We start from the raw sequence: 24,518 nt of genomic DNA on the forward strand, positions 1-24,518 counted from the left end.
ACAGCACTACAACAGCTACTAGGAAGAAAATTAACTTTATCCCAGCCAAAACCGGGACAATAACATATATAAAATATACATGCCTGTATTTAAGGATTGGAAGGTAACTCCTTGAGCAGAATTGTTTTACTGTAGAATGGACTCGCATACAGATGGCTACTTACAAGAAAAACAGAAAGGTGCTAAAACTGTTTTCTTTGCTATGATACAATTTGGGGAATTATCAGGGAGAACAGCAAATATTTTCCAATAAGTAGCAAGAGTCACAAGGCCTGACATAATTCATTTGACATATTACAGATACCGAAATAGTCTCTGCCTGGTAATTCAGCCTTCTTCAGCTAGCCAAGAAACTGTCTTCCTCTGTGCATTTACTTCTACACCTCGCATCCAGATAATGAGATAGAATGTACCTTGTATCAGCTGGAGGAAGTCAGCAACTAATATGCCATTCCACAGCTAGATTTCTGATGTTTTCTAGAGCTGAGGTAATTTACAGGGCCAATAAAGCAATACGTTCCACACTAGACAAAAAAGAACATAAGCTGTACGTGCACTTGGCATGAATTGTAGTTGTTTTTGTTAACTGTCACTGGTCAGTGACTCCAGTTAGCTCTATGCCAGGCCACCTGGTCTTTCTCCAAACAGGAGTAATTTAGGAAAATGTGGTTATTTTAAGCAAATCCACTTGCAGACTATTTTTGATTCCTAAATTTAAGGATGTATACCAGTATCCTCCAGGGACAGTGGGATCATTAAAGACCAAAAGGTGGGAAAATCCACAAAGATTGGGAGAACACTGAGGAGTAACATTTCCAGAAGAAACAACAACTTAGTGGCAAGAATTAATGGGCAGAAGAAAGACAAAAATAAGATAGATGTATGTATTCAATAGGGGATAGAAGAGGGAGAAGAACCAGCAGCAGGAGAAAATTAAGAACATTGGAAAAATTATTAGCACAGCTTTCACTCTTTGTGAAAACAATTAGTTGACACACAATACTTAACAATGTTAGTGAAAGGGTGTTACGCAAATGATAAATGACCTGGGCAATAACAACTGCAAAAGTAGTTCCAGGAAAAAAATCTTTCACTAGCATATGGTTAATACTGGAAAAGTTTAATAATTCTTACCCATCATCTATCCTGTCTTTTATGGGTACTTAATCCTTTCAGACAAAGATTGAGGTGGATTGGATGGAGCAATGGATTTTTAAGCTTGCCAGAACCTCTCTTTGGGAAGAGTTCAAGAAAGAATATTTTTCCTACTTTACTGACCCTCAGTGTCTCCTCTGTTCCACCCTTGGAAAATCATAACCAATCAGATCTGTAGATAAAGACTGTTTAAGGATACCTTTTTCCCTTTGAAACTTGTTTTGCTGTATGGAGTGCAACTGATAAAAGGACAGATGGCATTCTTATTGCAGCAGATGGAACATCTCTTCTGTGAATGTCATTGTTGCCCAGGTGAAGTGAAATCCCAGCTGTATTAATGCACTTCTTTCAGGTAGCAGTGCACTGCATCACTGATAAACCTGAGAACTGAGAAAATAGATGCAAATTTATTTGCATGATTTATCCAGGTGGGCAACTAAGAGTCAAGGGATTTCATTTCAGCACCTGTCTTTGGCCCAGATTTTTTAGTTTTAACTTCCCTGTCCCTCAGTTTTCTTATACAATCAGAAAATAGAATTTCTTTACTTCTGTGTAAAACAAAATTTATTTTAACATCTTGAATTCTTCAGCTAGAAAACAGAGTAACCATGAGTTACTCAGAATACTAAGATCAAAAACATCATAGGAATTAAATAATTAGAGAGTTAATAGCAAGGAATTGCTCTTCAGAGAAGATGATTATGTGAATGGATCATTTAAACTTAATTATTTGCCGTTTTATTCCTCCCCATGCCTATGCTTTTCTTAAGCTAAGTAGGAACACATGGCAGTGCTTCAATTTCTTTTCTCCTTCCCAAGATAGCCTTCATTCAATGTGAAATGTAACTGACTACTTTTCTTTAGAAATACCCTTAGGCCTTTGTTAAAATATCCTAGGTTCTCCACTTCTATTGTAGGTTGCCTGTAATACTTATATTGGAAGGACCTTCTTAGTTGAATAAAGATTTACTTTTTAATATAAAGTGTCTCTTGCCCTCCTCATAATTGACTACGCTTTTATTTCTAGTTTTCCTGCCCAGCTTTCTTACCTTGAAGCTATGCTCTAATGAACGCTGTGTTATCTTGTCACTTCTTTCACTAGTCTGAAATGGCCACAGTACCATGAAAGCTAGAGGTGAAGGAGGCACACCATCTAATAGTCCATTCATTGGAAAAGGAAGCCCTGACTCATTTCATACCGTTTTCACAATTCAGCTGGCTAATAATAGGATCTTACGCTATAGAAAGCAATTTAGACTAGAAATAACTGCAATTTCTCAAGTAAATGATAGCACTTTAATGGTAAATCAAGTTTAGAGGATCCTGTACTAGCTCTATGGAAGGTACTAGCAATTACCATGTATAGCTTTTAGTAAACTCACCAAGTCAAGCGGCTTGACCGCAAATATCACAAGCAGGCAACAGTATCTTCTCATTACAAGTAAGACCTAAATACTCCCTGTGTGGCATGACAAACCTTTTATACCTTCAAGGCACAGCCTCATTGGCTCTTTTGCCTCTATCCTTCAGGTGTAACAGTTGACAGGGCATTCTTAAAGGGGCCCTGTGTCTTCCGTACAGGGATAAAATACCTCATTCAAAATTAGACAGATTTTTTCTCCGTTATCGATTATGTCTGGACTGAAGAGTTTTGAAAGTCTTAACCCATCACTTGAGCCTCAGAGAGTATTTTTGGTTATGGTTGCATTCTCTAGCAAGGTCAAAAATGCTTATTGCTTCACCCACTGCCTTCAAGAGTATTGTAGTTCTCTTGGCAGACCCAGCTCGTCATTAGCTTAAGTCTCCAGGTCACTTAGAAAAATCCAAGTTTGAATTTAGATATCCTCAAACAGGTCAAAAGAAGGATTCTTAAATATAAGGTAAGAAAGATTAGGACTTTTTGATGCATTTTGTAGAAATGCCGAGAAGCAAACAAAGGAATGAAACTATCCAAGTACTATCATATTTTCAGCTGGTCTCAGAAATGATTAATGCAGTCAAGGGTTCTAAGTCAAATGCTGTTTAAACTCCAAGGATATTATTTATCTAGCGTCCTCTAACAAGTGATTTTATGCTGTTTGTACAAGAGTTGCACCTTTTCTTAATGTACATCGAGACTTTTAAAGATTTCAGTTAGAGGATGTTCTGGAAGAAACTTGTTATAGTCTGAATGGATGGAATTTTCAAGAAAACTTCAATGAAAAACCATCAATAAGACTTAATGCTGATAGATCACCTTATATGGTCACTTTTAAAAATATTTAGATTTTTCTTAAAGCCTAATTTTTCACAAGCGTGAGCCAGACAGAATTTCGTATTGATTTTGAAGACTTGCAGAGAGCTCAGTAGAACAAAAACGTGAATGTATTTTTCAGGGTTTTTTTCAGTCTTTAAATACAGGTTTAGGAGACCAACTTCAGGCACTATTCAAAAATTTATATGTGCTTATACTTACACATGTATTTCTAAGCATAGACATCCATGCAAAGTACCTGCTTGTGTAAGACAATGTGCAGGTAGACTTCTTACGTATCTTGCAGATTCCATGGAATTTTCTTTCCTGATATTTCCTATAGATCTTGATCTATAACTTCTTTCCTAAAATTGCTACTAACCATCTCCCCAAAAAATAACATGCATTCAGAATTTGTAAAGATATTAAGTGGGAACACATCCCTTAGATCTCACCGAGTTGCTCAAATGTAATTGCTTAAGATTGAAATTGCTGAATGTTGGTGAATAAACTGAGGAAAAAGATCTGGAGCAAATAAACAAAACTCAGTAGTCTGTCATAAAGGAAAGAAAACTTCACAAACATTATCCAATTAAGTAACTGTCATAACACTAATTAATGAACACACTATAGACACATTCAGTATCATTTGAATTATTTATTTTTTAAGTGGACAATTTAAATGTTGATGTTATTAACCATTTTGTTTTAAATTTCTTAGAGCCCTTGGCTGAGATTTCTTGCACTAATCATAGTACATAAGGGAACAAAAGTAGAAGGTTGTTTTCCAGTGTGCATGTGTGTCTGTGTCTCTGTGTACGTATGTGCTTTACAATTATCAAACATATATTTACACACCAACTTTACACTGAAGTCTTTAAGAAGTCTTTTCTATGGCAGGGAAAAGAATCAACTGACCAAAGACTTAGGTCTATATGATCCATTTGAGATTTTCCAGTATAGTCCCACAGAGCTTCTTATGCATTCAAACTTTTGCCGGAATGTTACTCCATCCAGTAGTGTTTCTTTATGAGATGAAACCTGGAGCTGAGGAATGCATCTCTTCAGTTTCCTTAACTTCACTAAACTGTAAATAATTTAAATTATTAAATTTAAATATCAAGACATTTAGTTATTGTTCATATCGCTCATCTTTAACCTTCTAATAATACACCACATTTTAGAAATAATTAAAAAAACAACAAAAAAAGACTTTGGAGGCTATATACTACACAATCTCCATGGCTCCTGCTTCTTGGGAAATATGTTACAATATTACAATTCCCAGAATGTATTTGGAGCAGTGGAACAGAATTGTCCGTTGGCAACTTTCACATTCAGCAATCCAGACACTACAACAATAATTTAAAAAATTGCCTTGTGATTTTTTTATCTGTATTAAAAAAGGAACACTAACCTACTTCTTAAATATAGTTTGTTTTTTGTGAAACACCACAAGATTTGGCAAAAAAAGATGTAAAAGAAGACTGTTTTGATGTATAAAACTCCTTACCAGTAGAAGAAACACTGACCTTAATTTGGCCTATTCATAGATTCATTTCATGTAGTTTTGCTGCATATTTGAAGCCTTAAAGAGCAGAAAGAGCTGCTAGTCAGTTTGGAAATCACAGGACAGTTGCACACCAACAATTCCTTTAACAGGCAAGGTGTCCATGATAAACAGTAAAGTAAAGCAGAAGTGTGTACATAGTATATGCTGTGAGTCATGTGCATACATGATGTATGTGTATATACTGTTTGGCTGTGCGCACCAATATTGTGGGTGCATGCCCATTCTCTACAACTTTAAGTAGTATTTTGCTTAAACTCTCCTGTTCCGTAGCTTCTGGTTTGAACTAACTTTTCTCCCCAACACAACCATTCTGCTCCACACCCTGCAAACGAGTTAATCTGTCACTCACCAGCTTTATATCTTCATGTCAGTAAAATTTTAGGACAACTGAATGAAGAATTATTTCTTACATAGAACATGATAGCACTCACACTGTAGGAAATGGAATGAAACAAATGGAATAAAAGTGCAGTGACTGTGGTGAAAACATCTCCACAGAGTTAGGCCTCAATCTCTTTTTTTGTGTTTGTTTGGGGTTTTTGAGTTGTTGGGTTTTTTTTTCACTGGGGGTGTGTGTGGTATTTGTGTGTTTTTTTGGAGAGGAGGTTTTCACTCTCCAGAACATATATTTGTGAAAAATGATGTAGTGGGTTAAGGGGGCATAAGAGGAACTGTGTTACATATATCAGATTTCCCCTTTTTTCTCCTTGGGCTACTAAGCATTGCCCCATTTTTTTCCACTAGAAGTGGAAGTGGTTAGCCCCTTTTTTATCACTTCAGGAAAACAGATTAAGCCCAAGGATTCTTAGCAGAGGCCAATATATTTGAGATTGTTCTGAATGATGACATCTGTCACTGCATCAAAGACAAATTGGATGTTACTGGTATCAGTGGCGCAGGTGAAGTGTGAGTAGATCTCCTTGGTCTCCTTGTTGCGATTCAAGTCCTCAAACTGGCGTTGGATGTAGACTGCTGCCTCCTCATAAGTGTTTTGGCCTTTGTATTCAGGAAAGCAGACTGTTAAGGGGATGCGTCGGATTTTTTCTGCCAGCAGATCTTTCTTATTCAAAAAAAGGATGAGGGAAGTGTTGATAAACCAATTGTTGTTGCAGATGGAATCAAAGAGACGCAAGCTTTCTGCCATTCGACTCTGTAGGAGGGGAAACAACAGGGTCAACGGTAGTGTTTCAGCATAACTGTGGAAAACACACAAAATACATTATTATGGCTATCAATGAGCAAAATCTGCTTTTGGAAACAACTTTTGTTTTATTTGGTCCGTCTTACCTGACCATGAAATTTCAGGGATCTTAATTCACTTATTTTGATACAATACATTTCACCACAGACTACCTCCCTCTTCCTTCATTTTTTAAAATATTTGGCAACTGTGGAGGAAAGTCTAAAACTGAAGATTTAGAAACAATACTTGGGTTGTGTTCAAACTTAGGTTAGCACTATAAACAAATTCTTTAAATAAAAGGGATGAGGAATTTCTAAGGATTTCACACTACAGAAACATTCTGCTGTTAAAGTTTTTAAAGAAGACGGAACTACTACAACACAATTGTAACATTGCATCATTAGATGTGTAGTTTAATACATACTCAGAATTTTTTCCTTGCTTTACTTCTCCCCATTGTATAACAGTAAGCTTGAAAGAATACACAAGAACCACATTCTGCTATGGTGGGACAACTCGTATATTTACAGGTGAAAGCTGAGTTTAGCCAGACATGTTTAACATCTTTCTGTCTGCTGCCCTGAGTAGGCAAACTCCATTTATGAACAATTTAGGATGACCACCACAATTACATATTTGGAAATAGCAATCCAATGCTGCTATAAACTGAAAGCAGAAAGGTCCGTTAGAAATCAACGGCCGCCTTGAATTTTTCTGATGTGTTGCTGCTGCAACACACACACTCATGATCCAGCTGGAGCTGTCCGTGGTACTGAGTGCGCTTGGAAGGCTGAGTTTATTGCTCAATTACACCTATAAATAGGTGTAAACAAATGTAATGTTTTTAATAGAAAATATTCTAGATTATTAAAATAAATATCACTCAGGTATTGTCAAAAGTAGATACAGAATATATCTTAATCAGGCATTTTTGCTAAGGTCAATGTTTTCCAGCATGTTACAACTTAGATCTTTATTTCTGTTAGGTTTCATTGGCACATCAGCATTATCATTATCTGACTAACTTTAGTCAGATATTCGTCTAACATGAAAAATTTTTAAGGTATGCACACTCATATTTTCTATTTAAAGAAAAACATCTCTTTTAACCAAATCATCCTATTCATATTTAGAGAATGTTGATAAGCATGGCATTTTATAATTAAGCAACAAGGTTTCATTCCAATCTTCTTCAATACCCAGCAATATTTTTTATTAATAAAACTATAATTCTTGAGTAAGTGGACCTTTATTCTGTTCCAGTTCAGCTGTGTTCATGTACTGCTGAAAGTAGGAAAAGGATATATGACTGAAAATTTGGAATCAGTTTTTTCTGTACAGCAAATGTATTAGGCAAAAGTGTAGAAACAAATATTCACAAAACAAGGTACATTTTTAAAAACTGGAAATTATATAGATTCTGAAGATTTCATAGGCTCTGCGACAGAGGTAACGTAGGCTGAGAATTGGAATTCTTGCAGTGATGTCTGTTTAATTTCTTTAAATTTTTTTTTAACTAGAAGGGTCTTTTAGCTGTGTGCCAGTTATTCTCTTCTTGAAAATTAACATCAACTAATTTTTCAACTTGGTGATAATGCTGTTTGCTATTTTGACCTCTGTGGGCCAGTTTCATATCAGATGCCAAAGCCTGAGTTATGCTTTTTCATCACTCCCATCTAATCCTCTTCAGACACCCCAAAACAAATTTTGCAACTTTTGAGCATCTTTAAAATCTCAGAACACTGTAAGGCATATCTCCTTCTTATAGACCTGATCCAATGCATAGGTCTCAAAATCATTTCAAGTAGGTAAACTAATGTGATGTTAATCACAGCATGAAATTCAATATTCCTACTGACATGTCCAGATGAGTTGATTTTGTATGGGAAACATTTCTCTGAAGCTTTTAGCTCTTACCCAAATGACAGGCCTACAGTCAATATTTAGCCTACAGCTAAAATATTAGCTATTGTTCCTTCTCGCCTTTTTTTTCTTTAGGCTTTATACTGCTGAAAACATTGTTGTGAGGAATCATGGTTTATTCCTGTTTTATCTTCAGCAGTCCTTCCCTCTGTTTTGAAATAACACCAAGATTCATCGCACCCTGGTCACAAGATGGAAAGAATCCTTGTACAGTCAACTCTGTAAAGTCTGCTTGCTGATAAACCATGGATAAAACATGAAGAAAGTTTATCCTATACAGCAATATAGATGACAATCTTAACTTTCTTAAAAACAATAAACAAGCTAAATATCTATGGAAATTTTTTCCATGTTAAGTTTCCATAAAGAGATGCATATATTCAGATGATTATTCTTTAAACTGATCTCTACAAAAGCTGTACAAAAACTGTTCAGGTCACCGTTTTATGTATTTGTGGAGTCTGGGTTTTTTTAACTCAATGTATCTTTCATCATTTTTTTCCCTTCAGACAAAGTGAATTTGCAATACTGTCCTACTAAATTAAGAAAATAAATCCTGCTCTGTTTAGAGTATCTCTTACTTTCAGTATTCTCAGATCATGAGAATGCGTAAGATTTAATATAATTTCTTCAGCTTAGTCCATATAGCAAATTTAATTAAGATTAGGCATTATTGATCAGCATAGGGCGTGATGGAAGGGAGGGGTCTTGTGAATGATGGGCATCATTAATGATATATCAGGATACAGTTCCAAATCCTCCCAGTATGTTGTCTTTGGTCTCACTTTGTATCACAGTCACATAGTGGATAGTTTCATAATACGTACAGATCATGAATTTAGTGACTTCAGAGGAGTTATCAGAGGAAGAGCAACTTTCTGTTTGTAAACTTGTTATATAGTGGCATGCCTTGCCATCTGAAAGTAAGAGCAGCTGATTTGATTTTTTTTAATTGAAATAAGAGAAAAATAATACTGAAAGTGTCTGGTAAAACTCCTGGAGATCACTGATACCTGATTTCCCAGTGCTTCCAAAAGGCATAATGAATCGATTTATACAGAACTTATATTTTTTCAAAGAAGCATAGTTTCTTGAAGAAAGCCTGGAATCAACTCAAGCCTAACATTTTTAGTATGGTCAAAAGTATTTTGAATTGGCAGAAACAGAAGACTGTAAGGTTCCTCAAGGGATCATATGTACCATATGTCATTCCTAACACATTTTTAAACTATTCTTGAAGTCCTTTTCACAGAAACTCTGTTCCCGCCTGTTGACTGATCTTTCAACAAACAAAAATACATTAATCAAAAGCTACTAATTAGTAGACACTGATCAAGATTATTTTCTTCAAGAAGATGTTTTACTTGATTCCTCAAAGCACAGAAGCAGTCTTAACTTTTTTTCACATAAGACTATTCAATTGGTGACTGACAGATACATTTCAGTCCACAGGATGTTTTGGCGTGGCCAGTTTTAAAACCTTTATCGTGCATCTGCCTATGTCCTGTTTTATATGCCCAGACCCTGGCATTAGTTCTGGAAGCCGCTGTTAGACCTGTCTGATTCCACAATAATGCAACTTGTTTTCAGAAATACCTCTTGTAACAAAAAACAAAAGAGAAGTTCATCTGACTTCTTGCATTTATACCTGATAGAAAATACTAGCATTCTTCCCAATTGAAAGAAAAAAAATACTTGCTTTTTGATGGACTTTTATGCTCGGTATTCTTTTATCATATGTATACAAAGAACATAATTTTTGCAAAAGTTCACAATGCTTTTTGCAGAGTACATTCATCTATCTTTGTATCTGTTTTGATTTATTTCCTGCAAATAAAGAGACTGAATAGGGCAGACTGGAAAATAGCTATGTATTTTATCATTCTGTATAAACATATTATGTCAGATACATTGGTCAACTACCTTTAGAGAATACACATTTTCTTTTTTATAATTTAATAACAGAAAGCCATGAAAATAAGGCATCAGAGATGTAACACAGAATTCTTTGTGGAAGTGCAATGTGTATCAAGTAATATATTCCTTCTACCAAAGACGTGTGATAGCACACAGTGGCAATGTTCTCACAGTGCCAACAGGTATGGTACTTTGGGTGTTTGCTTACTTTGGATAGTGATTCTATAACCACTCTGAACTTCAGTAATTTCTAACATTCCCACCTATTCTTCTGCAATAATTGACTCCTTTGTTTTCTCCTAATGTTAATCTGTAATGAATTTACTGTTTCAAACAGTATTAGCTGCATTTCCCATATAGATTATTCTGCAGGTATTGCTGCTCTTTGTATATGTAATATTTTAGGTTTCTAAAAACCTTATGCATACATCAGTCACCTCAGTGGTCCAGAGTAAGTAAACAGAAGGGATTTGGGATATCAAAAAGAGAGTATATTTTGTTTATGAGATTATTTGCAAATATGTACGTGTTCCATTTGTCTGGCTTGTGTTCAGAGGGGATGAAAATAATCTAGAGTCTGGGTATTTTTTTTGTTGTTTGACTGTGAAGTATTCTAGCCAGTTTTCCTGTTCGGAAAGTGGAGGTGAGAGGATGATTTTGGCTTTTAATAGAAGTAACAGTATTTCGGGCCTAATTCTCCTGAAATTTGTATCAGTTGTGTCTAGTGCATCTCCCTTGAATTCACTAGAGTCATTCCATATTTCAACTAGTGAGATGAAGAGAGAAGAATCATTCACTGTTTATTACATGAAAAGTAATATGAAAATATAATTTATTTAAAATTTACTTTTCATTTGGTTTTATTAGAGAATGAAAATATATTTTATTGTTATTACTTCAAAGGAAATCTGCAACAGTACTGATCATTATTGTTACACTAAAACAGTATCCTGAAAAAAATACCCGTTAAAAATGCATAGTTGCTGAAATATGAGCAGACTGTTTTACCTAAGTTTTTCAAATTACCTCTTATACTTTCCTCGTTTTATTTGTGTTACTGTTCCTTTTCATTTGCTATGGATTGACTTGGTCAGAATCGCATCCTCTGTTCTCAGAGGTCCATGAAGGCATTGGTTTACTTATTTTAGTGAGTAATTCTGTGTTTACAGATTAAAACCACAGACCTTTGGCAGTTTCTGGTCATTTCAAAAGCCCGAGGAGCACCAGGGCGCACCATGATAGCTGGCACTGCCATAGCAGCAGTATGTAGCCATGTTGAAACCTAACTCACAAGTCCTTAAGGCATACTGAAATATAGGCAAAATTATATAGTCATGAAACACATAGTGTTCAATCTCACTTTCCACGTGGAATTAAATGACAAACAAGTAAATCCAAACCTAAGAGAAAATAGCATACATGGCAAGACAAGGCCTCTATAAATTTTAAGTGGTGGCTTATGATTTGTGCAGTGCATCAATCACATTTGAAATAGCAATGCATGACATGGCTCTCAGTTTTTTATAGCCAGATGACATCTTGATATATCTGAAAATCTTAAATAAGAAGTGATATGTCCACAGTTCTAAGATGAAGGCTGACACTGAAACTGAGTTTGAAGATACATGATGTATCCACTCATATACTCCTATCCTAACACAACAGGCTCGTTTCTGGTTTCGTCAATATTGTAAAACTACTGTACATATTACAGGTGAAGTGAACTTGAGAGGGTTATGGCTTATTATAGTTAAAAAATAAATTATTGTAGAACTCCAAACAAAATTTTCTGTTAACATTGAGGAAAAATAAAGGTAGGAAAAGGCATTCTTCTTCTCTGCCGTGTCTTTTCCAGTTCAGGAATCCTGAGGCAGGTAGCTAGCCAGGTGGTTAGAAAAAAAAGTGCTGCTGTAATTTCATAATTATACACAAGCTGGGGTATAAGCAAGATAATGTCAATGCCTTATCCAGATGGCCTTGTTGGAGGCTAATTGCAAATTCTTCTCTGAGCATGAGAACAAGGAATTGGTTGCTTAAGGGAAAGAACATGCTAAGGAACAGATGGCTGCTTCTGTTCTTCCAATAATTTGCAAACATACAAACATTCCCGGTCATCCTCTGGAACAGCAGAGGTGTGCTTAGCAGCAAAGAGTTCCAGAACAACTAAGAGTTTTCAAAAGGGAAGACTCTGTTATCAAGATAGCAAGTAATTAAAAAAATCACCTGGTAAATGGAGCCAAATTGGAATGTAGTATGTCCTCGCTGCTTTCACATTAAAGCTTTCTGGTTGGACTTGGGAGAACTTTGAACTTAAAAATGAAAAATTATGAAGAGAGAAACTATCACAAATAAGGGAATTAACTGCCATTTGTACTAGATACCAAAGAACTTTATCTTTCAAGCATTATTTCTCTTTCATCATTATTTCAAAAGTGGTAGGTATTTGAGGATTGTGAAAACCTTAATTAAATAAAATTTATCTTGTGCAAACCATAAACAATGATGAATAAAATTGGTGCAGGAACGGTAATGTTTGCTTTCCAGAAAAGCTGGAAAACCTTTACATGTCAGTAAATCTTGGAAGAACCAGTGGAAGCTGTTGCTATTTTCCTGTTGAGGCTTTTCCTTGCGATAGGGGCTGGCATTTAGCATCTTTTCTTTCTGTTTGAACTGTGTTGTTTAGAGAACCACAACTTAAGACCTTCTAAAGAAAGCAGGTGAAGCTAAAGTATTTGAAGAAGGGGTGGTGGGGTAAAAAAGTAATTGAATCCGTTGGATGTAAACATTGTTTTTTCCTTAAGGTTACTATACAAAAAAATTGATTCTGTTCTGAAATAATGACAGTCTACAAAATAAATCAAAGGAAATACCATTGCCCAAGACAGTCATAGTCAAAGCAATTCAGGAATTCAAACTATGTTTGAATACATGTATAATGGAAGGCAGAGGGAAAGCAGAAGAATTTTGCAGAAAAAAAAATACAGACTATGCAGAAAGCAAGAGATAGCCTGGATAAATATAGAGAGATACTTTTTTTTTGTAAAAAAGCCTAGACTGAGTGCTAGTTGAAAGGTCTTACTGTCTAGCAGTTAGGCAGTCCTGTTTGAGTGCTGGATGAGAGATGCTTGATTTAAAAAGAAAAAGACTATTGTATGATTCATCTTTTGTTCAAAGAAAGAAAACTCCTACAAGAATGCATAGGATCAGGTGGCTGTGGGTCTAAATGGCGAAAGATGATGATAATTTCATGAGTTACAAAAAATATTGCTTTCATCTAAAAATAAAAAATGATAATTTTTGATAATAAGAAAATAACTATCTGTTGCAGAGAAGTAAATAGACTTAATCCAATTCACTCTATATATCTCTCAAATAAAGAAATTGAGAACCTCACTGAGGTAGGATTGAACTGGGATAAAACACTCTACCTGTGTTGTCCTGTATATACATGTTCCTAGCCTCGGCATCTCCCAGAAGGGACACCATAACCAATAGGGGTTTGACTAGACAGAATTGTTTTGCCTTTCCAAACACTTTCTTTCCAATCCTAGGATCCCAAAGTTTTCCTGGAAAATGTTGGGAATTCTAAAATGTCAAAATTAGAAAGGGTGACATAGAAGGGTAAGTCCCATTGTGAATTCATTAAGAAGTGTTCTTAAGTCACTTGGCAGCTTAACTTATTCTACAAGCAGACAAACTCATTATCCCATCACCAAAGTAATATGTTACATTAGTCTAAAACCACTGCAAGAACTCCTGACCAGTTAGGTGTTAAAACAAAACAGGAAGGAGGTCAGGATAACTAGAAGCAGCTATGTCAATATAGCACCTATCATATGGATGGATATATACATGCATGTGCCGTCTATTTCTGTCCTTCCTACCAAAATTCCTTTCAGTGTCCTGCTTATATAAGAGGAATGTGAAGTGCAGAAAGGTGGAAAACTAACATAGCATGTTATGCATATATGTATACTTTATGCCACTGCAATAAAGGGAAATCGAAAGGGATGATAAAAGAAGGTTTTATATTAAAGGAACCTTGAATCTCTGCTATGAAATGAGCATAGAGAAGGCTGAGAAACATGGATGTTATGAAGTGGAGCCCTGAAGAAATCTTGTGTGGTTTTGGATAGGAAGATATGTATTTATATGGTAAGGACAAAAAAAAAAAAAATTAAGCATGAAACAAGCTTGCTTTCAGTTTTTTTTAAACAGCTTCATCCTCAGATCAGGAGGAAAAATTATACTAGCAAACAAAATTTGTAAACTACCAAATTAATTCCTCATGGTTTTAAAGATAATGTCCTGTAATTGTCTATACTTACAGTTTGTACGTGAAAATGTAGAACAGGTAGAGGAGGTAGTAGTCAATATTTGATACCTCTTTGTCAGAGAAGAAAGGGAAAATGAACCTGCCAAAGTAGTACTGCAGCATACTGTCTCCCTTGATGACTTCCTGTGGAGTATTACTACTGTCTTTGCAGAAAATTCTGCAGATGATAACTGAATCTGGCAGTATGAATATGAATTACGTGAGAACCTTTAGTCTTGGCTATTGTATAGGATGACAATGAAAACATTATGAATATTTTATCACATATGATCTCTGTGACTGGAAAAGAATTGTAGTGTTACTAAGGCTTACTGTGGACTAGACTAGACAAAGCAGATTTAATTGGGAGTATTTGTTTAATAGAGTCCTGAATGTTTGTCTTTGAAAATTGATCCCTGCAACTTTTTAGGTGTGCACTGAAACAGCAAGTCATGTCTGTAGGAGTACATGATAAGTTAAGCATTGTTATGTAGTAGGCACATATGGATGCCAATGACAAACTGGGGTAAACCACTCTTTAATAGCATCTATCAAAACTGTTTTATATTCCTAGATCAGGAACAATACAGATTTGTTAATCCTAGTACATACAGTCTGACACCAAGCTATGATTACACTGAGGAGAGTGCCTGAGCTGAGAAAGAAGTTTGATTAAATTTCCTGACAGGAGGATTAGATTTTGAGCCAGGGTATTTCCAAGCAAAGGAACAGGACAACAGATGCTTCTGCTAGAACTTATAAACTAAAGGAAACCTAAAGAAAGGATATGTAGAAGACTCTTGGAAGAACAGAGGAAAAGGTTACTGAGTTCAAGGATCAGAAAGAGTGGGGCACTTCATCATTTAATAGAAATGCTAGAAGATCCAGATAAAGGCTACTCCAGTATGTCTGGCCAAGGTATTAAAGGCTGTTCCACAACATGGAAGGGGGCAGAATAAAAGTGGAGAAATACATGTAGATTGAGTTATTGCTTGTGACTAGCTATACATATCTTCTAAGCAAGCTGAAGTACAGGAAAATTATATTTAGAAGTCATAAAATGTGCATGTGATAGGTGCTATATTTATCACTTCTCATAAGAGAATTACAAGTCCAGAGGAAAGTTCTAGAAAAAGGTATGTTCAGGAGAACAGAAATATAGGCCAGTCAATATTGGTCCTGTGCTGATAGAACAGCAACACAAGTCAACATTTCTGGGAAGGAGTAATAAGAATAGACTGGCAAAAGAAATGCTACTGCAGCTGACGCAGGCCAAAAGAAACTTGAAGTCACAATGGGCCAACATATTAAAACCTACACATTACATAGATAGTGTCCAGCCAGGGCAGCGCTGCCAGGGCTGCAGTAAAAGTACACAAGATAAATAGTATCATGGAATATACCTCTTTGCACAGGCCTCCATTTAATCATTAAAGTGGACGGGTAGCTTGTTTTTTCTCCTTCAAGGAAAGCTTGCTATGTTTCAGTTGCTCAGCAAACAACTGCTAACACTCTCCTTTTACCACCTCAAAGGTCAATAAAGCTTTATGCTACATAAGCTCTTGACATAAGAGTTACAAGAACTTGCACTGTGCTTGTCTGTGTATTATTTTGGGGGGCGAGCAGTTTTAAGAGGGCAAACATGCCATAAAAAGAATATAAGAATAAATCTTCAGTGTCTTTGACAGTGCCAGAAAATTAAGATTTCCTGCATACAAATTAAGATAGTTCTTAACTTAGTTCTAAGAAGCAAATTAGCAGCATATAATACCTATGCTTGCTTGGGGGGTGGGGGGTTTAAGCATTGTACAGTATTCCAAGCAAACTGCGTATTTCTGGAGCTTAGGAAAAAAACTAGTATAAAAAGTTTTCTTGTTAAAATCATATTCATTTAAAATCTCACAGTTCTTGAAAATATATCCAAAGTAGCATGAACATCCATACTTTAATTGTAAAAATCTGGATGTCTTATCCTTAGATTGAGTTATATATATGGTAATAGAGGCCAGCTGTTTTGTTCCTGGTAACATTTCAATTTATTTCAATGCTTACTCATTGTTTCAAGTGGGGTGGGTTTTCTGTTTTTGTTTTCTTTCAGGCCTTTAGATTATTTGCTTAGCTCAAGGGCAAAAGGAACATTCAACTACATATTCAGCATAGCTGAAATGTTGCATAGTTTTACACGTAAAGCGGTCCAGGACTTTAGCTGCCCTCATTTGAAACCTTTAAGCTTAATATCAGCCTTCTGTGTTTAGGCAATAAGTAACTTAACGCTGCATTGACCTACAAGGAGAAGCTGAGGGAACTGGGCTTGTTTGGGCTGGCATAGAGGAGGCTAAAGGGTGATCTTATAACAGCCTACAATTACTTGAAGCATAGTTACAAAGACGATGACGCTAAACTCTTCCCAGCAGTATCAGAAGAAAGAGTAAGCAGCAAAGAACACTAATTGCAGCTTGGAAGGTTCAGATTCGATGTTAGGAAAAAAATTTTCACTAGAAGATTATCATAGCGCTGGAACAATTTGCCTAGAAATTTTGTGAAATCTCCATCCATAGAGGTTTTCCTCACTCAACTAGATAAAGCTATAGCTGGCCTGATTTACTGTTGGCAATAGTCTAGCTTCAGCTAGGATGATGGGATAAGTGACCTCCAGAGGTCACATCCAGCCTACATTTCTATAATTCCATGATTTGTAAAAACATATTTATAGTTGAATGAGAAGTCAATTTTATGCATGCAGTTCTGAGCAGATCTCAAACTTTTCATCCTGAAGAGGCGAGTTCAAGCATAAGGGCTATCCTTTTGATGGAAAGAATTATACTACACCGTCACTATCTTGTTGGTGATGCAGGATGAAAAGGAAATGGTCAAAGAATGGATTTGTGGTCTTCGTGGAATACCCGTTTTTTATTGTTTTCTGTTCTTTCAAGCTCTCTGGACCTTAGAGTAGCCCCCAAGCTATTAAAATACTGCAGAAATCTGCATGAGAACTAGATGAGAATATGGAAGTAAAAAGAAAAATGTTTATTCACTGTTGCAGACTGTCGACTAACCTACCTTTTGTATAGCTTACGCATAACCCAAGCTCTGGCTGATATATTATGTGTAAAGAAACAATGTTTTTCATTGCACCTTCTTTGAAATGTGCATTTTTCTAATACATCGGGGGCAGGGGTGTTAACAGGATGAATATTGGTTCCTATCACCCAGACATTTGCCTTAATTGGAGTGAAACAATGTATTGCATACATAAGAGAAAATTAATTTTTTTAAAATGAAAATTACTCCATTACTTTCTGCCACTAGTATGCCACTAGAATGCACTAGTAAGCTTAATAATTTTGTGTAACAGAATAATCGCAGGGGGAGAGACTGCAAAATCTAGTGCATGTGAATGCCCTTTCTCTGGATAAAAAACATTTGAAATCTGAAACATCAATGACAAGAGTCCAACCTGATAAACTATGATATAAAGAAAAGAGGACTTCTCAAGTAAGTAGGTTTTAATTTCAACACAGTCAAGCCCAGTTTTAAAACAGGACTCCCTGGATATTTATGAAAGCTAGTAGATATAAGTAAGATGAAGGATCATTTGTAACAGTTAGTAGAATTAGAAAACAGAGAAAACCAGCAAGAATTATCACAAGTATGGAATGACTATCATATGAAAAAAATTAACTAAACTAGTTCTCTTCAGCCTGGAAAAAGAAATAGCTGAGAGAGAACACAGTAGAGCTTAAAATCATGAATGGTATGGAAGTGGTGAATAGTGAATGATTTTTGCACCATTTCTTACAATGCAAGAAGTAAGAAACATCAAATTCAGTTATCTGACAGCAGACAAGTATTCCTTCCATGCAGTGCATGATTAAATGTAAAACTGTCATGAGGTGTTAGAGAATAATAATAATAGTAAAAGTCATAAAACTGTAATTGGGTTCAAAAAGCAATTAAATTAAAAGGGCACTTAAACAGAAAGAAGTCGATGCAATCCTTGATTCAGTTATCTGGTGGGGTATATTGCAGGAAGTATCAGTGCATGCTTGAGCTGTTCCCATATTCTTTGTAAATATCCACTGTTGCCCACAGTTAGACGTAGACTACTGCAGATATTTGCTGTGACCTAGTACAACTGTTTTGTACGTTATGGCTGTCAGAACAGCTCATCCTTTTTGTGAAATCAGCTGTTTCATTTCCTGTCGGTGAAAACTTCTCCTTTACATAACCCATGTAAAATTGCTACAGTTCCTAGACAATTTTGCCTTTCCCATTAGTCTTGTCCAGTTTAAAAAAAAAAAAAAAGAAAAAAAAAAGAGGAGTTTGTTTTACAAATTTCACCATCATTTGAAGCAGTGAGTGTTTCTCACCAAAAATGCAGGCAAAGGACCTTGAAACTAGAAGTACTGACCTCTAGTAAGTTGCATTGTCCGACACTGGAGTGTATGAATGACAGGAGGATAATGATATTTTCTCTTAGACCCAGGAAAAAAAAAAAAGAAAGAAAGAAAACTGGCCCACATTGATGCTGAACTAGTTTTCACCAGAAAAAGCTGGCCAGTAGTTTCATTCTTCAGTAGTATCTGAACAGTAAAAATAGCCTATTATACAATAAAAAGGTAAATACCACTTTCTACTAAGAAATTCACTGCGGGGGCAGGGGGAAATACCCACAGAACCTGAGACTATTTCTCAGATTGCGTGACATCTGGAGAAGGACGCATTTTGCCCTCACAGCTTAAGCAGCTGAAATTCTTGCAGGAGCACTTTGGAGATATTTTAGGTAGGATGCTTACCGAGTTTGGTGCAGTTAGAGCTCTTGTGGGAGCAATGGCTACTTTCCCTTTTTATCCCATCTATGTTGCAAGATTAATGTAGCATACTTCAGGAGCAAGTGGTTATTTCAGATCTTTTAGCAGCCTTGCCTATAATTCTAACATAGTTCTTGCCATCATGCTGGTCTTAAGGTTGCCTCCTACTAACCTAGAAGAAACAAGGCTGTCGGGCACATAGGTCAGTGTTCAGAGTCAAGAATGAAAAAGGAACAGAGAAAGAAAGCTAGAATGAAAAAAAGCAAAGCAACATCAAATAGAGGGTCTAAATCTGGGTCTGATCTTGGCCTTTTTTGCATAAGCTGAGAGGAGTACTGAGGAGTACAAAAGGAGCATGTTTAGCAGCATGGAGAAAGAAAGAATCTTGTCTTCACTTTCAATATATTCTTCTGGTTTTAAACAGCTTAACTGGAATTTAGATCAAATCAGTTTCAAGAGATAATTGCCATGAAGTTATTTTAGAGTAATTGGAGAAGAATAAAAGGAAAGCAATTGTGATGTATTCTGAAAAAATGCTTCTCCCATATTTGTAATGAAAGTTCTAGTCTGTTGGGCTGCAAACAAAGAAGTAAAAATGATTTTGGTTGATCGAGACTGAATTAAAAAAAAAAAACCACAACACATTGTGGTCACATGATGTAAATCTCCTTGTTGGTACAAATCACTATTGCTAAAGTTGTTCAGAAAAAAAAAAAATTAACTTTGATGTGGAATTTGTTCAGCCTTTTGGTGGACCATTTCTTCCACTTTGTGTAGACACTGAGAATGATCCACACACTTTTTCACCAGACCATTTTTGTCTTTTTTCTGATCCCTACTGCTCCAGTGCTAGGCTCTCCCAGTGTCTCAGCCCTCACTTTAAGCAATTTCCATATATGGGTGGGTGCTCACTAAGCAGAAGGTTAGCTACACCACCATCCGGCTTATCAGGCCATCTCCCTTCTTTTGACACTATTTCATTATATGCTTTACCAAATTCAACTGAAATGAGCAACTAAGTAATCATATCTACATGTCTTCAGTTTTTTTCACCTGGCAAAAGGGAGAGATTCACTATTGCCATCTGCACAAACAGATTTTGAGTCTGTAAAATAGGTGGAAAGACTCCATCAATTAAAGGGAAAGGCTAAATAAGTCCATTTCGGTTTACAATTACACTGCTGTAAATCTGGAATATTTCTAGTGATGTTACCAGAGCACTGCAAAATTGAAACCCTCAGAACATGGCTCTGTATTGCACCAACAAACTGCATTATGAATCTTAAGAATCACACTATTTTCCTCCAGGTGAGAAAAGTACATTTCTTCATTTACAGTCACCATAATGTATACTCTAAGCATACTGGAAAGAAAAATAAAATTTTAAAGAATATTAATAGTAAAGAATTATAATAACAGTTTCTGCAAGAAATGCAAATATCTCTTAAAATTAACTTTTTATAGACATTTAAAACATTGTACACACACACACATCATTTTGCATAGAAAATTTCTTGTAGCAAGTCCTTGTATCAGAAATGTAAGTTTACAGTCATGTTAGAAGTCCACTACCTACTAGTTGTTCAACAACTTTCATCTTTCAATCTCAGTTAGCACAAAAATCTGCAGTAGATTTCTGCTTTTAACACTGACTTAACATTAAACACTGAATCAAGGTCAAGATTCATCTTCAGTGTTGTCAGATTTTTCATCACAGAGTATGAAATGAACCTCCCAGGAACTAGTGACCACCACAAAATATAAATATACGGAAATACACAATATGCCATGAAGAGAGAATGAAACAAAATTAGTTATATGTAGCATATATCACTGATACTTCTTAAGGTATTTCTAAAAAGAATTACAATTTTAGTAAGAACCTATTTACAGGAACTTACTCTAGAATGTTACACAAAAAGGATCTAAACTGGAAGAACATCAAAATTGCATACTTAAATGCTCAAGTTTCAAATCCTGAAGTCATAGTTGCCAATATAGTGTAACTCATGTAAATCTCATACACAAACACATAGTTTTTTCTTAATTGAACCCCGTCTCATTCATCTTGCAAGATGGACAATGTCGTGTGCTAGTCAATATTTTTCTTTATTGTTACAACTCAATTCATAGACTCGTGCTTTACTATAAACTTACTATTTATGAGCTGCTCAAAAGACAGAATTACTAGTTTCTTCTCAAGCTTATAATTATTGTATCTGAATATTTCATTGGCTACATTTTTTTTTCACAGCATGTTGTCAGATCAAGAGGTACTGTTAAAAACAGCTTATAAATAGGGAATGATACAATCTATACAATGAAAAATTACAGTTAGAAGGAACCCGGTAATTCTAGATACCCAACCTAATTTTCTAGAATCTAATTTTTCAGCATGTGTATTTATTTGTTTAACAAAGTTTAACAGGTTTTTCAAGCTATCATTGATACCTGGTACAGCTCTGAGTAATCAGACCTGCTACAAATCTAGAATCTCAAATTAGGTCCCTTTTCTCAAAGTAAGGAACAATGTGGGATTGCATATAAAAGTTTTCATTTAAGAAACTGATTTGGAACCAAAAAGGAACATGGACCTATGCCAGGATCTAGTACAGTTATTCAGAGTAACATTCAGCTGCTTTAGCCATATGAACTTTCTCTGTTCTCCTATAATCCTATGTTCCATTCATTTCACATTTTCCTCCCTCTGCAACAGATGATGGCAGTGTTCCTACAGTTGACAGTCTTATTTATCACACAAGCCCTCATTAATCACAGAAAAACCATTATATTCATTGAATGAGGCAGAAAATCCATGGAAAAAATCATCGCTATAAAGTCTGAATCAAAATATACAGAAACAAGACATTCAAAATAAGGTTACACCAACAATATCCTCCCATTTACTAACTCCTGATTATTTGATTTCACCAGATTGCTTAAACCCCACTCCACCTCATCCTCCACCCACACTGCTTCACAATCTAAACTTACTCCCAACCTTCTCACTCTTCCAGTTCTGTTTCCTCCTCACACTTGTACATTCCAGGTGAGAAACAGTACTTATATAATTTTGTACCATTACAGGCCAACCAGATCTCCCTAATGATGGTCTATACTGTTCATATTAGCACAGGAATTTGCACAGTTCAAATGAATTCAAACTTGTAGAGGAATGAGAAAAAAAAACATATATGCGAGACAAGGGCCGTTCCAAATATTAAGGAGATCTTGTTAAAATTATCAGATTTTTATTATTTTTCTTTTTTAATAATGGGTGAAAATATTTTTCCCTTGCAGATGAATAACTTAAAAAAAAAAAAATCAACACAGATTATACCATTTGCAGAAGGGCAGAATGCACATCTTTTCTTCCCAGCTCTCTCATCTCTAAACTGGTACAATAAGACTCCTTAGTCATTTTGGTGTGTTTAAGTGTGTGTATGTGTATCAGCATCTGACAAAAGATGTTGGCTGTAGCTACTTCTAAATTATTCCTACTGTACTATTCTAAAATACCTTCTCTCCTACACTGGGAAAAAGTTCTTGTGGTGCTTTACACTAATCCTAGAGTTTGCAGTGCTAGAAGATAAGGCTGTTCCTTTTGTACACCCATTCTGAAATGTTATCATTCGTTACATATGTGAATTTTATGTAGTCTGAATATTTTTTTTTTCCTAATCTATGGGATTCCGTATATGTCTGAGTATACCACATTATTTTTCTGTGCCATCTAATAATTCCAACTGAAATTGATAACTGAGACCAAGAGGGATGTCAGATGCCCCAAGACTAATTGAGTTACACACAGTGAGGGCCTGTTCACAAGGAATTGTCTCGTGGGTCTCTCCTGCTCTCAGCAGACAATAAAAACAGCGCTGTTAGCTTATTTCATTAAAATTATCCTGTTACTTGGATTGTTGCTTGTGGGATCACAAGAGGAATTATGGTCACATCATAGGAAGTGCTGGTAATGACAATTTGGGTAACAAACAATAGAGGAATAGGGGAGAAAAAAGGAAGCTGTTTGAGCATTTGATCTTTTCTGTTATTACAGAATTACAAGTAATACTTTTTTTTTTTTTTTTAAGGCTTACTCAGTGCTAATAACAATGCAGTAGTCCTAGCAGCCTGCCTGATGTCTTTTCCAACAAATGAACTTTTAGTGTTGTCTCTGTAAAATAATTGCTGTCTGGTTGATGAGCTCTTAATTAATGGATCTTGGACTGAATCAAGAAAGAGACATTCTGAGAATAAGTTATACCAGAGGAAAGAAGAGAAAAATCTAACAAAGTTACTAGCTTTTGCAATCTTGAAGGGACTTCATTTATTTGCACGGCTGCTTATCACTTGTCCATTTCTTTGATTTCTTAAAGAAATATAGAAGGATTTTCTATTCAATCCATTAAAAGGGAGAAGGTTATATTTTTATTTTGGTTTGTGTACTGCTTCTCTATTTTCAACTCGGTGATTATTCATTAGGTCAGAAATACTATGATTAATTTTGTACCCGATTGTAACAGAGAATAATTTTGGCCCAGTGAGTCCTGCACTTAGCCTAAGCAGAGTGAGAACTCAAGATGCCTTCTCTTCCAACCCCTTGTTTTCCATTGCATTCATTTTAAGTTCCTTTTCAGGTTTCCATGGAAATACCAGAGAAGCGTGCTTATATTCTTGGCATTAAAATATTCATAAAAACAGATAAAGAGATGGTTTATATGGCATATGCTGTATTGCTGAAGCAGACAGTAAAAAAGTAAGCTCCTTGTATGTAAATGATCGTATGTGTAAGTGAATGTATTCTGGGGAGAATAGGCCCAGAATGCAGTCTTCACAGGGAGAGGAGGAGGAATAGGTAGTATAAATCTGACCTGTAGAGAAACCAGGAATTTCTATCTGAAATGCAAGACTTCCCAGAACAATGCAAAATAAAATGCTGCTAAGATTTTACCATTAGAAGTTGAAATCTTTCTCAAGGGAACAGAAGATTATTTAAACTTGCTACAGAGGCACATGTTGTTCTAATGATCATATATTCTAACCAAAGTGTCTAATATAATCTCTAATTAAGAAATTGTATGTTTCTTGAAACAGAAATTCTCAGGTTGCTGTCAACAGCCAATATATTAAAGTCTTTAAACCCAAAGTAAAATCTATCTTCTTCATAGAGAAAATCATTTTATAAACCTGATGTTTGAGCAGACCCGTGAAAAACACATTCACAGCATTTCAGATTTTCCAATTTTAAATGGGCAAGTAACTGTCCTGGTTTCGGCAGGGATAGAGTTAATTTCCTTCCTAGTAGCTGGTACAGTGCTGGGTTTTGGCGCCCAACGTGGGGCGCCAAAAAGGACTGTCGTGGTTTAACCTCAGTTGGCAACAATAAAATGAATAAAATGAATAAAATG

At 35.6% G+C, this 24,518-nt stretch overlaps 2 protein-coding genes across 2 annotated transcripts in view; one reads left to right on the plus strand and one right to left on the minus strand.

Annotated features, from left to right (window-relative positions):
• Positions 1-24,518, plus strand: part of RSPH14 (radial spoke head 14 homolog (Chlamydomonas)) — a 106,755-nt gene that overhangs the window by 6,671 nt on the left and 75,566 nt on the right. The gene's annotated exons all lie outside the window — the stretch shown is intronic.
• GNAZ (guanine nucleotide binding protein (G protein), alpha z polypeptide) overlaps positions 4,184-24,518 on the minus strand; it is a 44,188-nt gene continuing 23,853 nt past the window's right edge. Inside the window, exon 2 of the mRNA XM_009330782.1 lies at positions 4,184-6,111. Within this exon, the coding sequence (XP_009329057.1) occupies positions 5,767-6,111 (345 nt within the window). The 3' untranslated portion in view covers positions 4,184-5,766. The remainder of the gene's footprint in view (positions 6,112-24,518) is intronic.

This window comes from Pygoscelis adeliae, unplaced genomic scaffold (assembly GCF_000699105.1).
Source record: "Pygoscelis adeliae isolate BGI_AS28 unplaced genomic scaffold, ASM69910v1 Scaffold358, whole genome shotgun sequence".
Classification (NCBI taxonomy): domain Eukaryota; kingdom Metazoa; phylum Chordata; class Aves; order Sphenisciformes; family Spheniscidae; genus Pygoscelis; species Pygoscelis adeliae.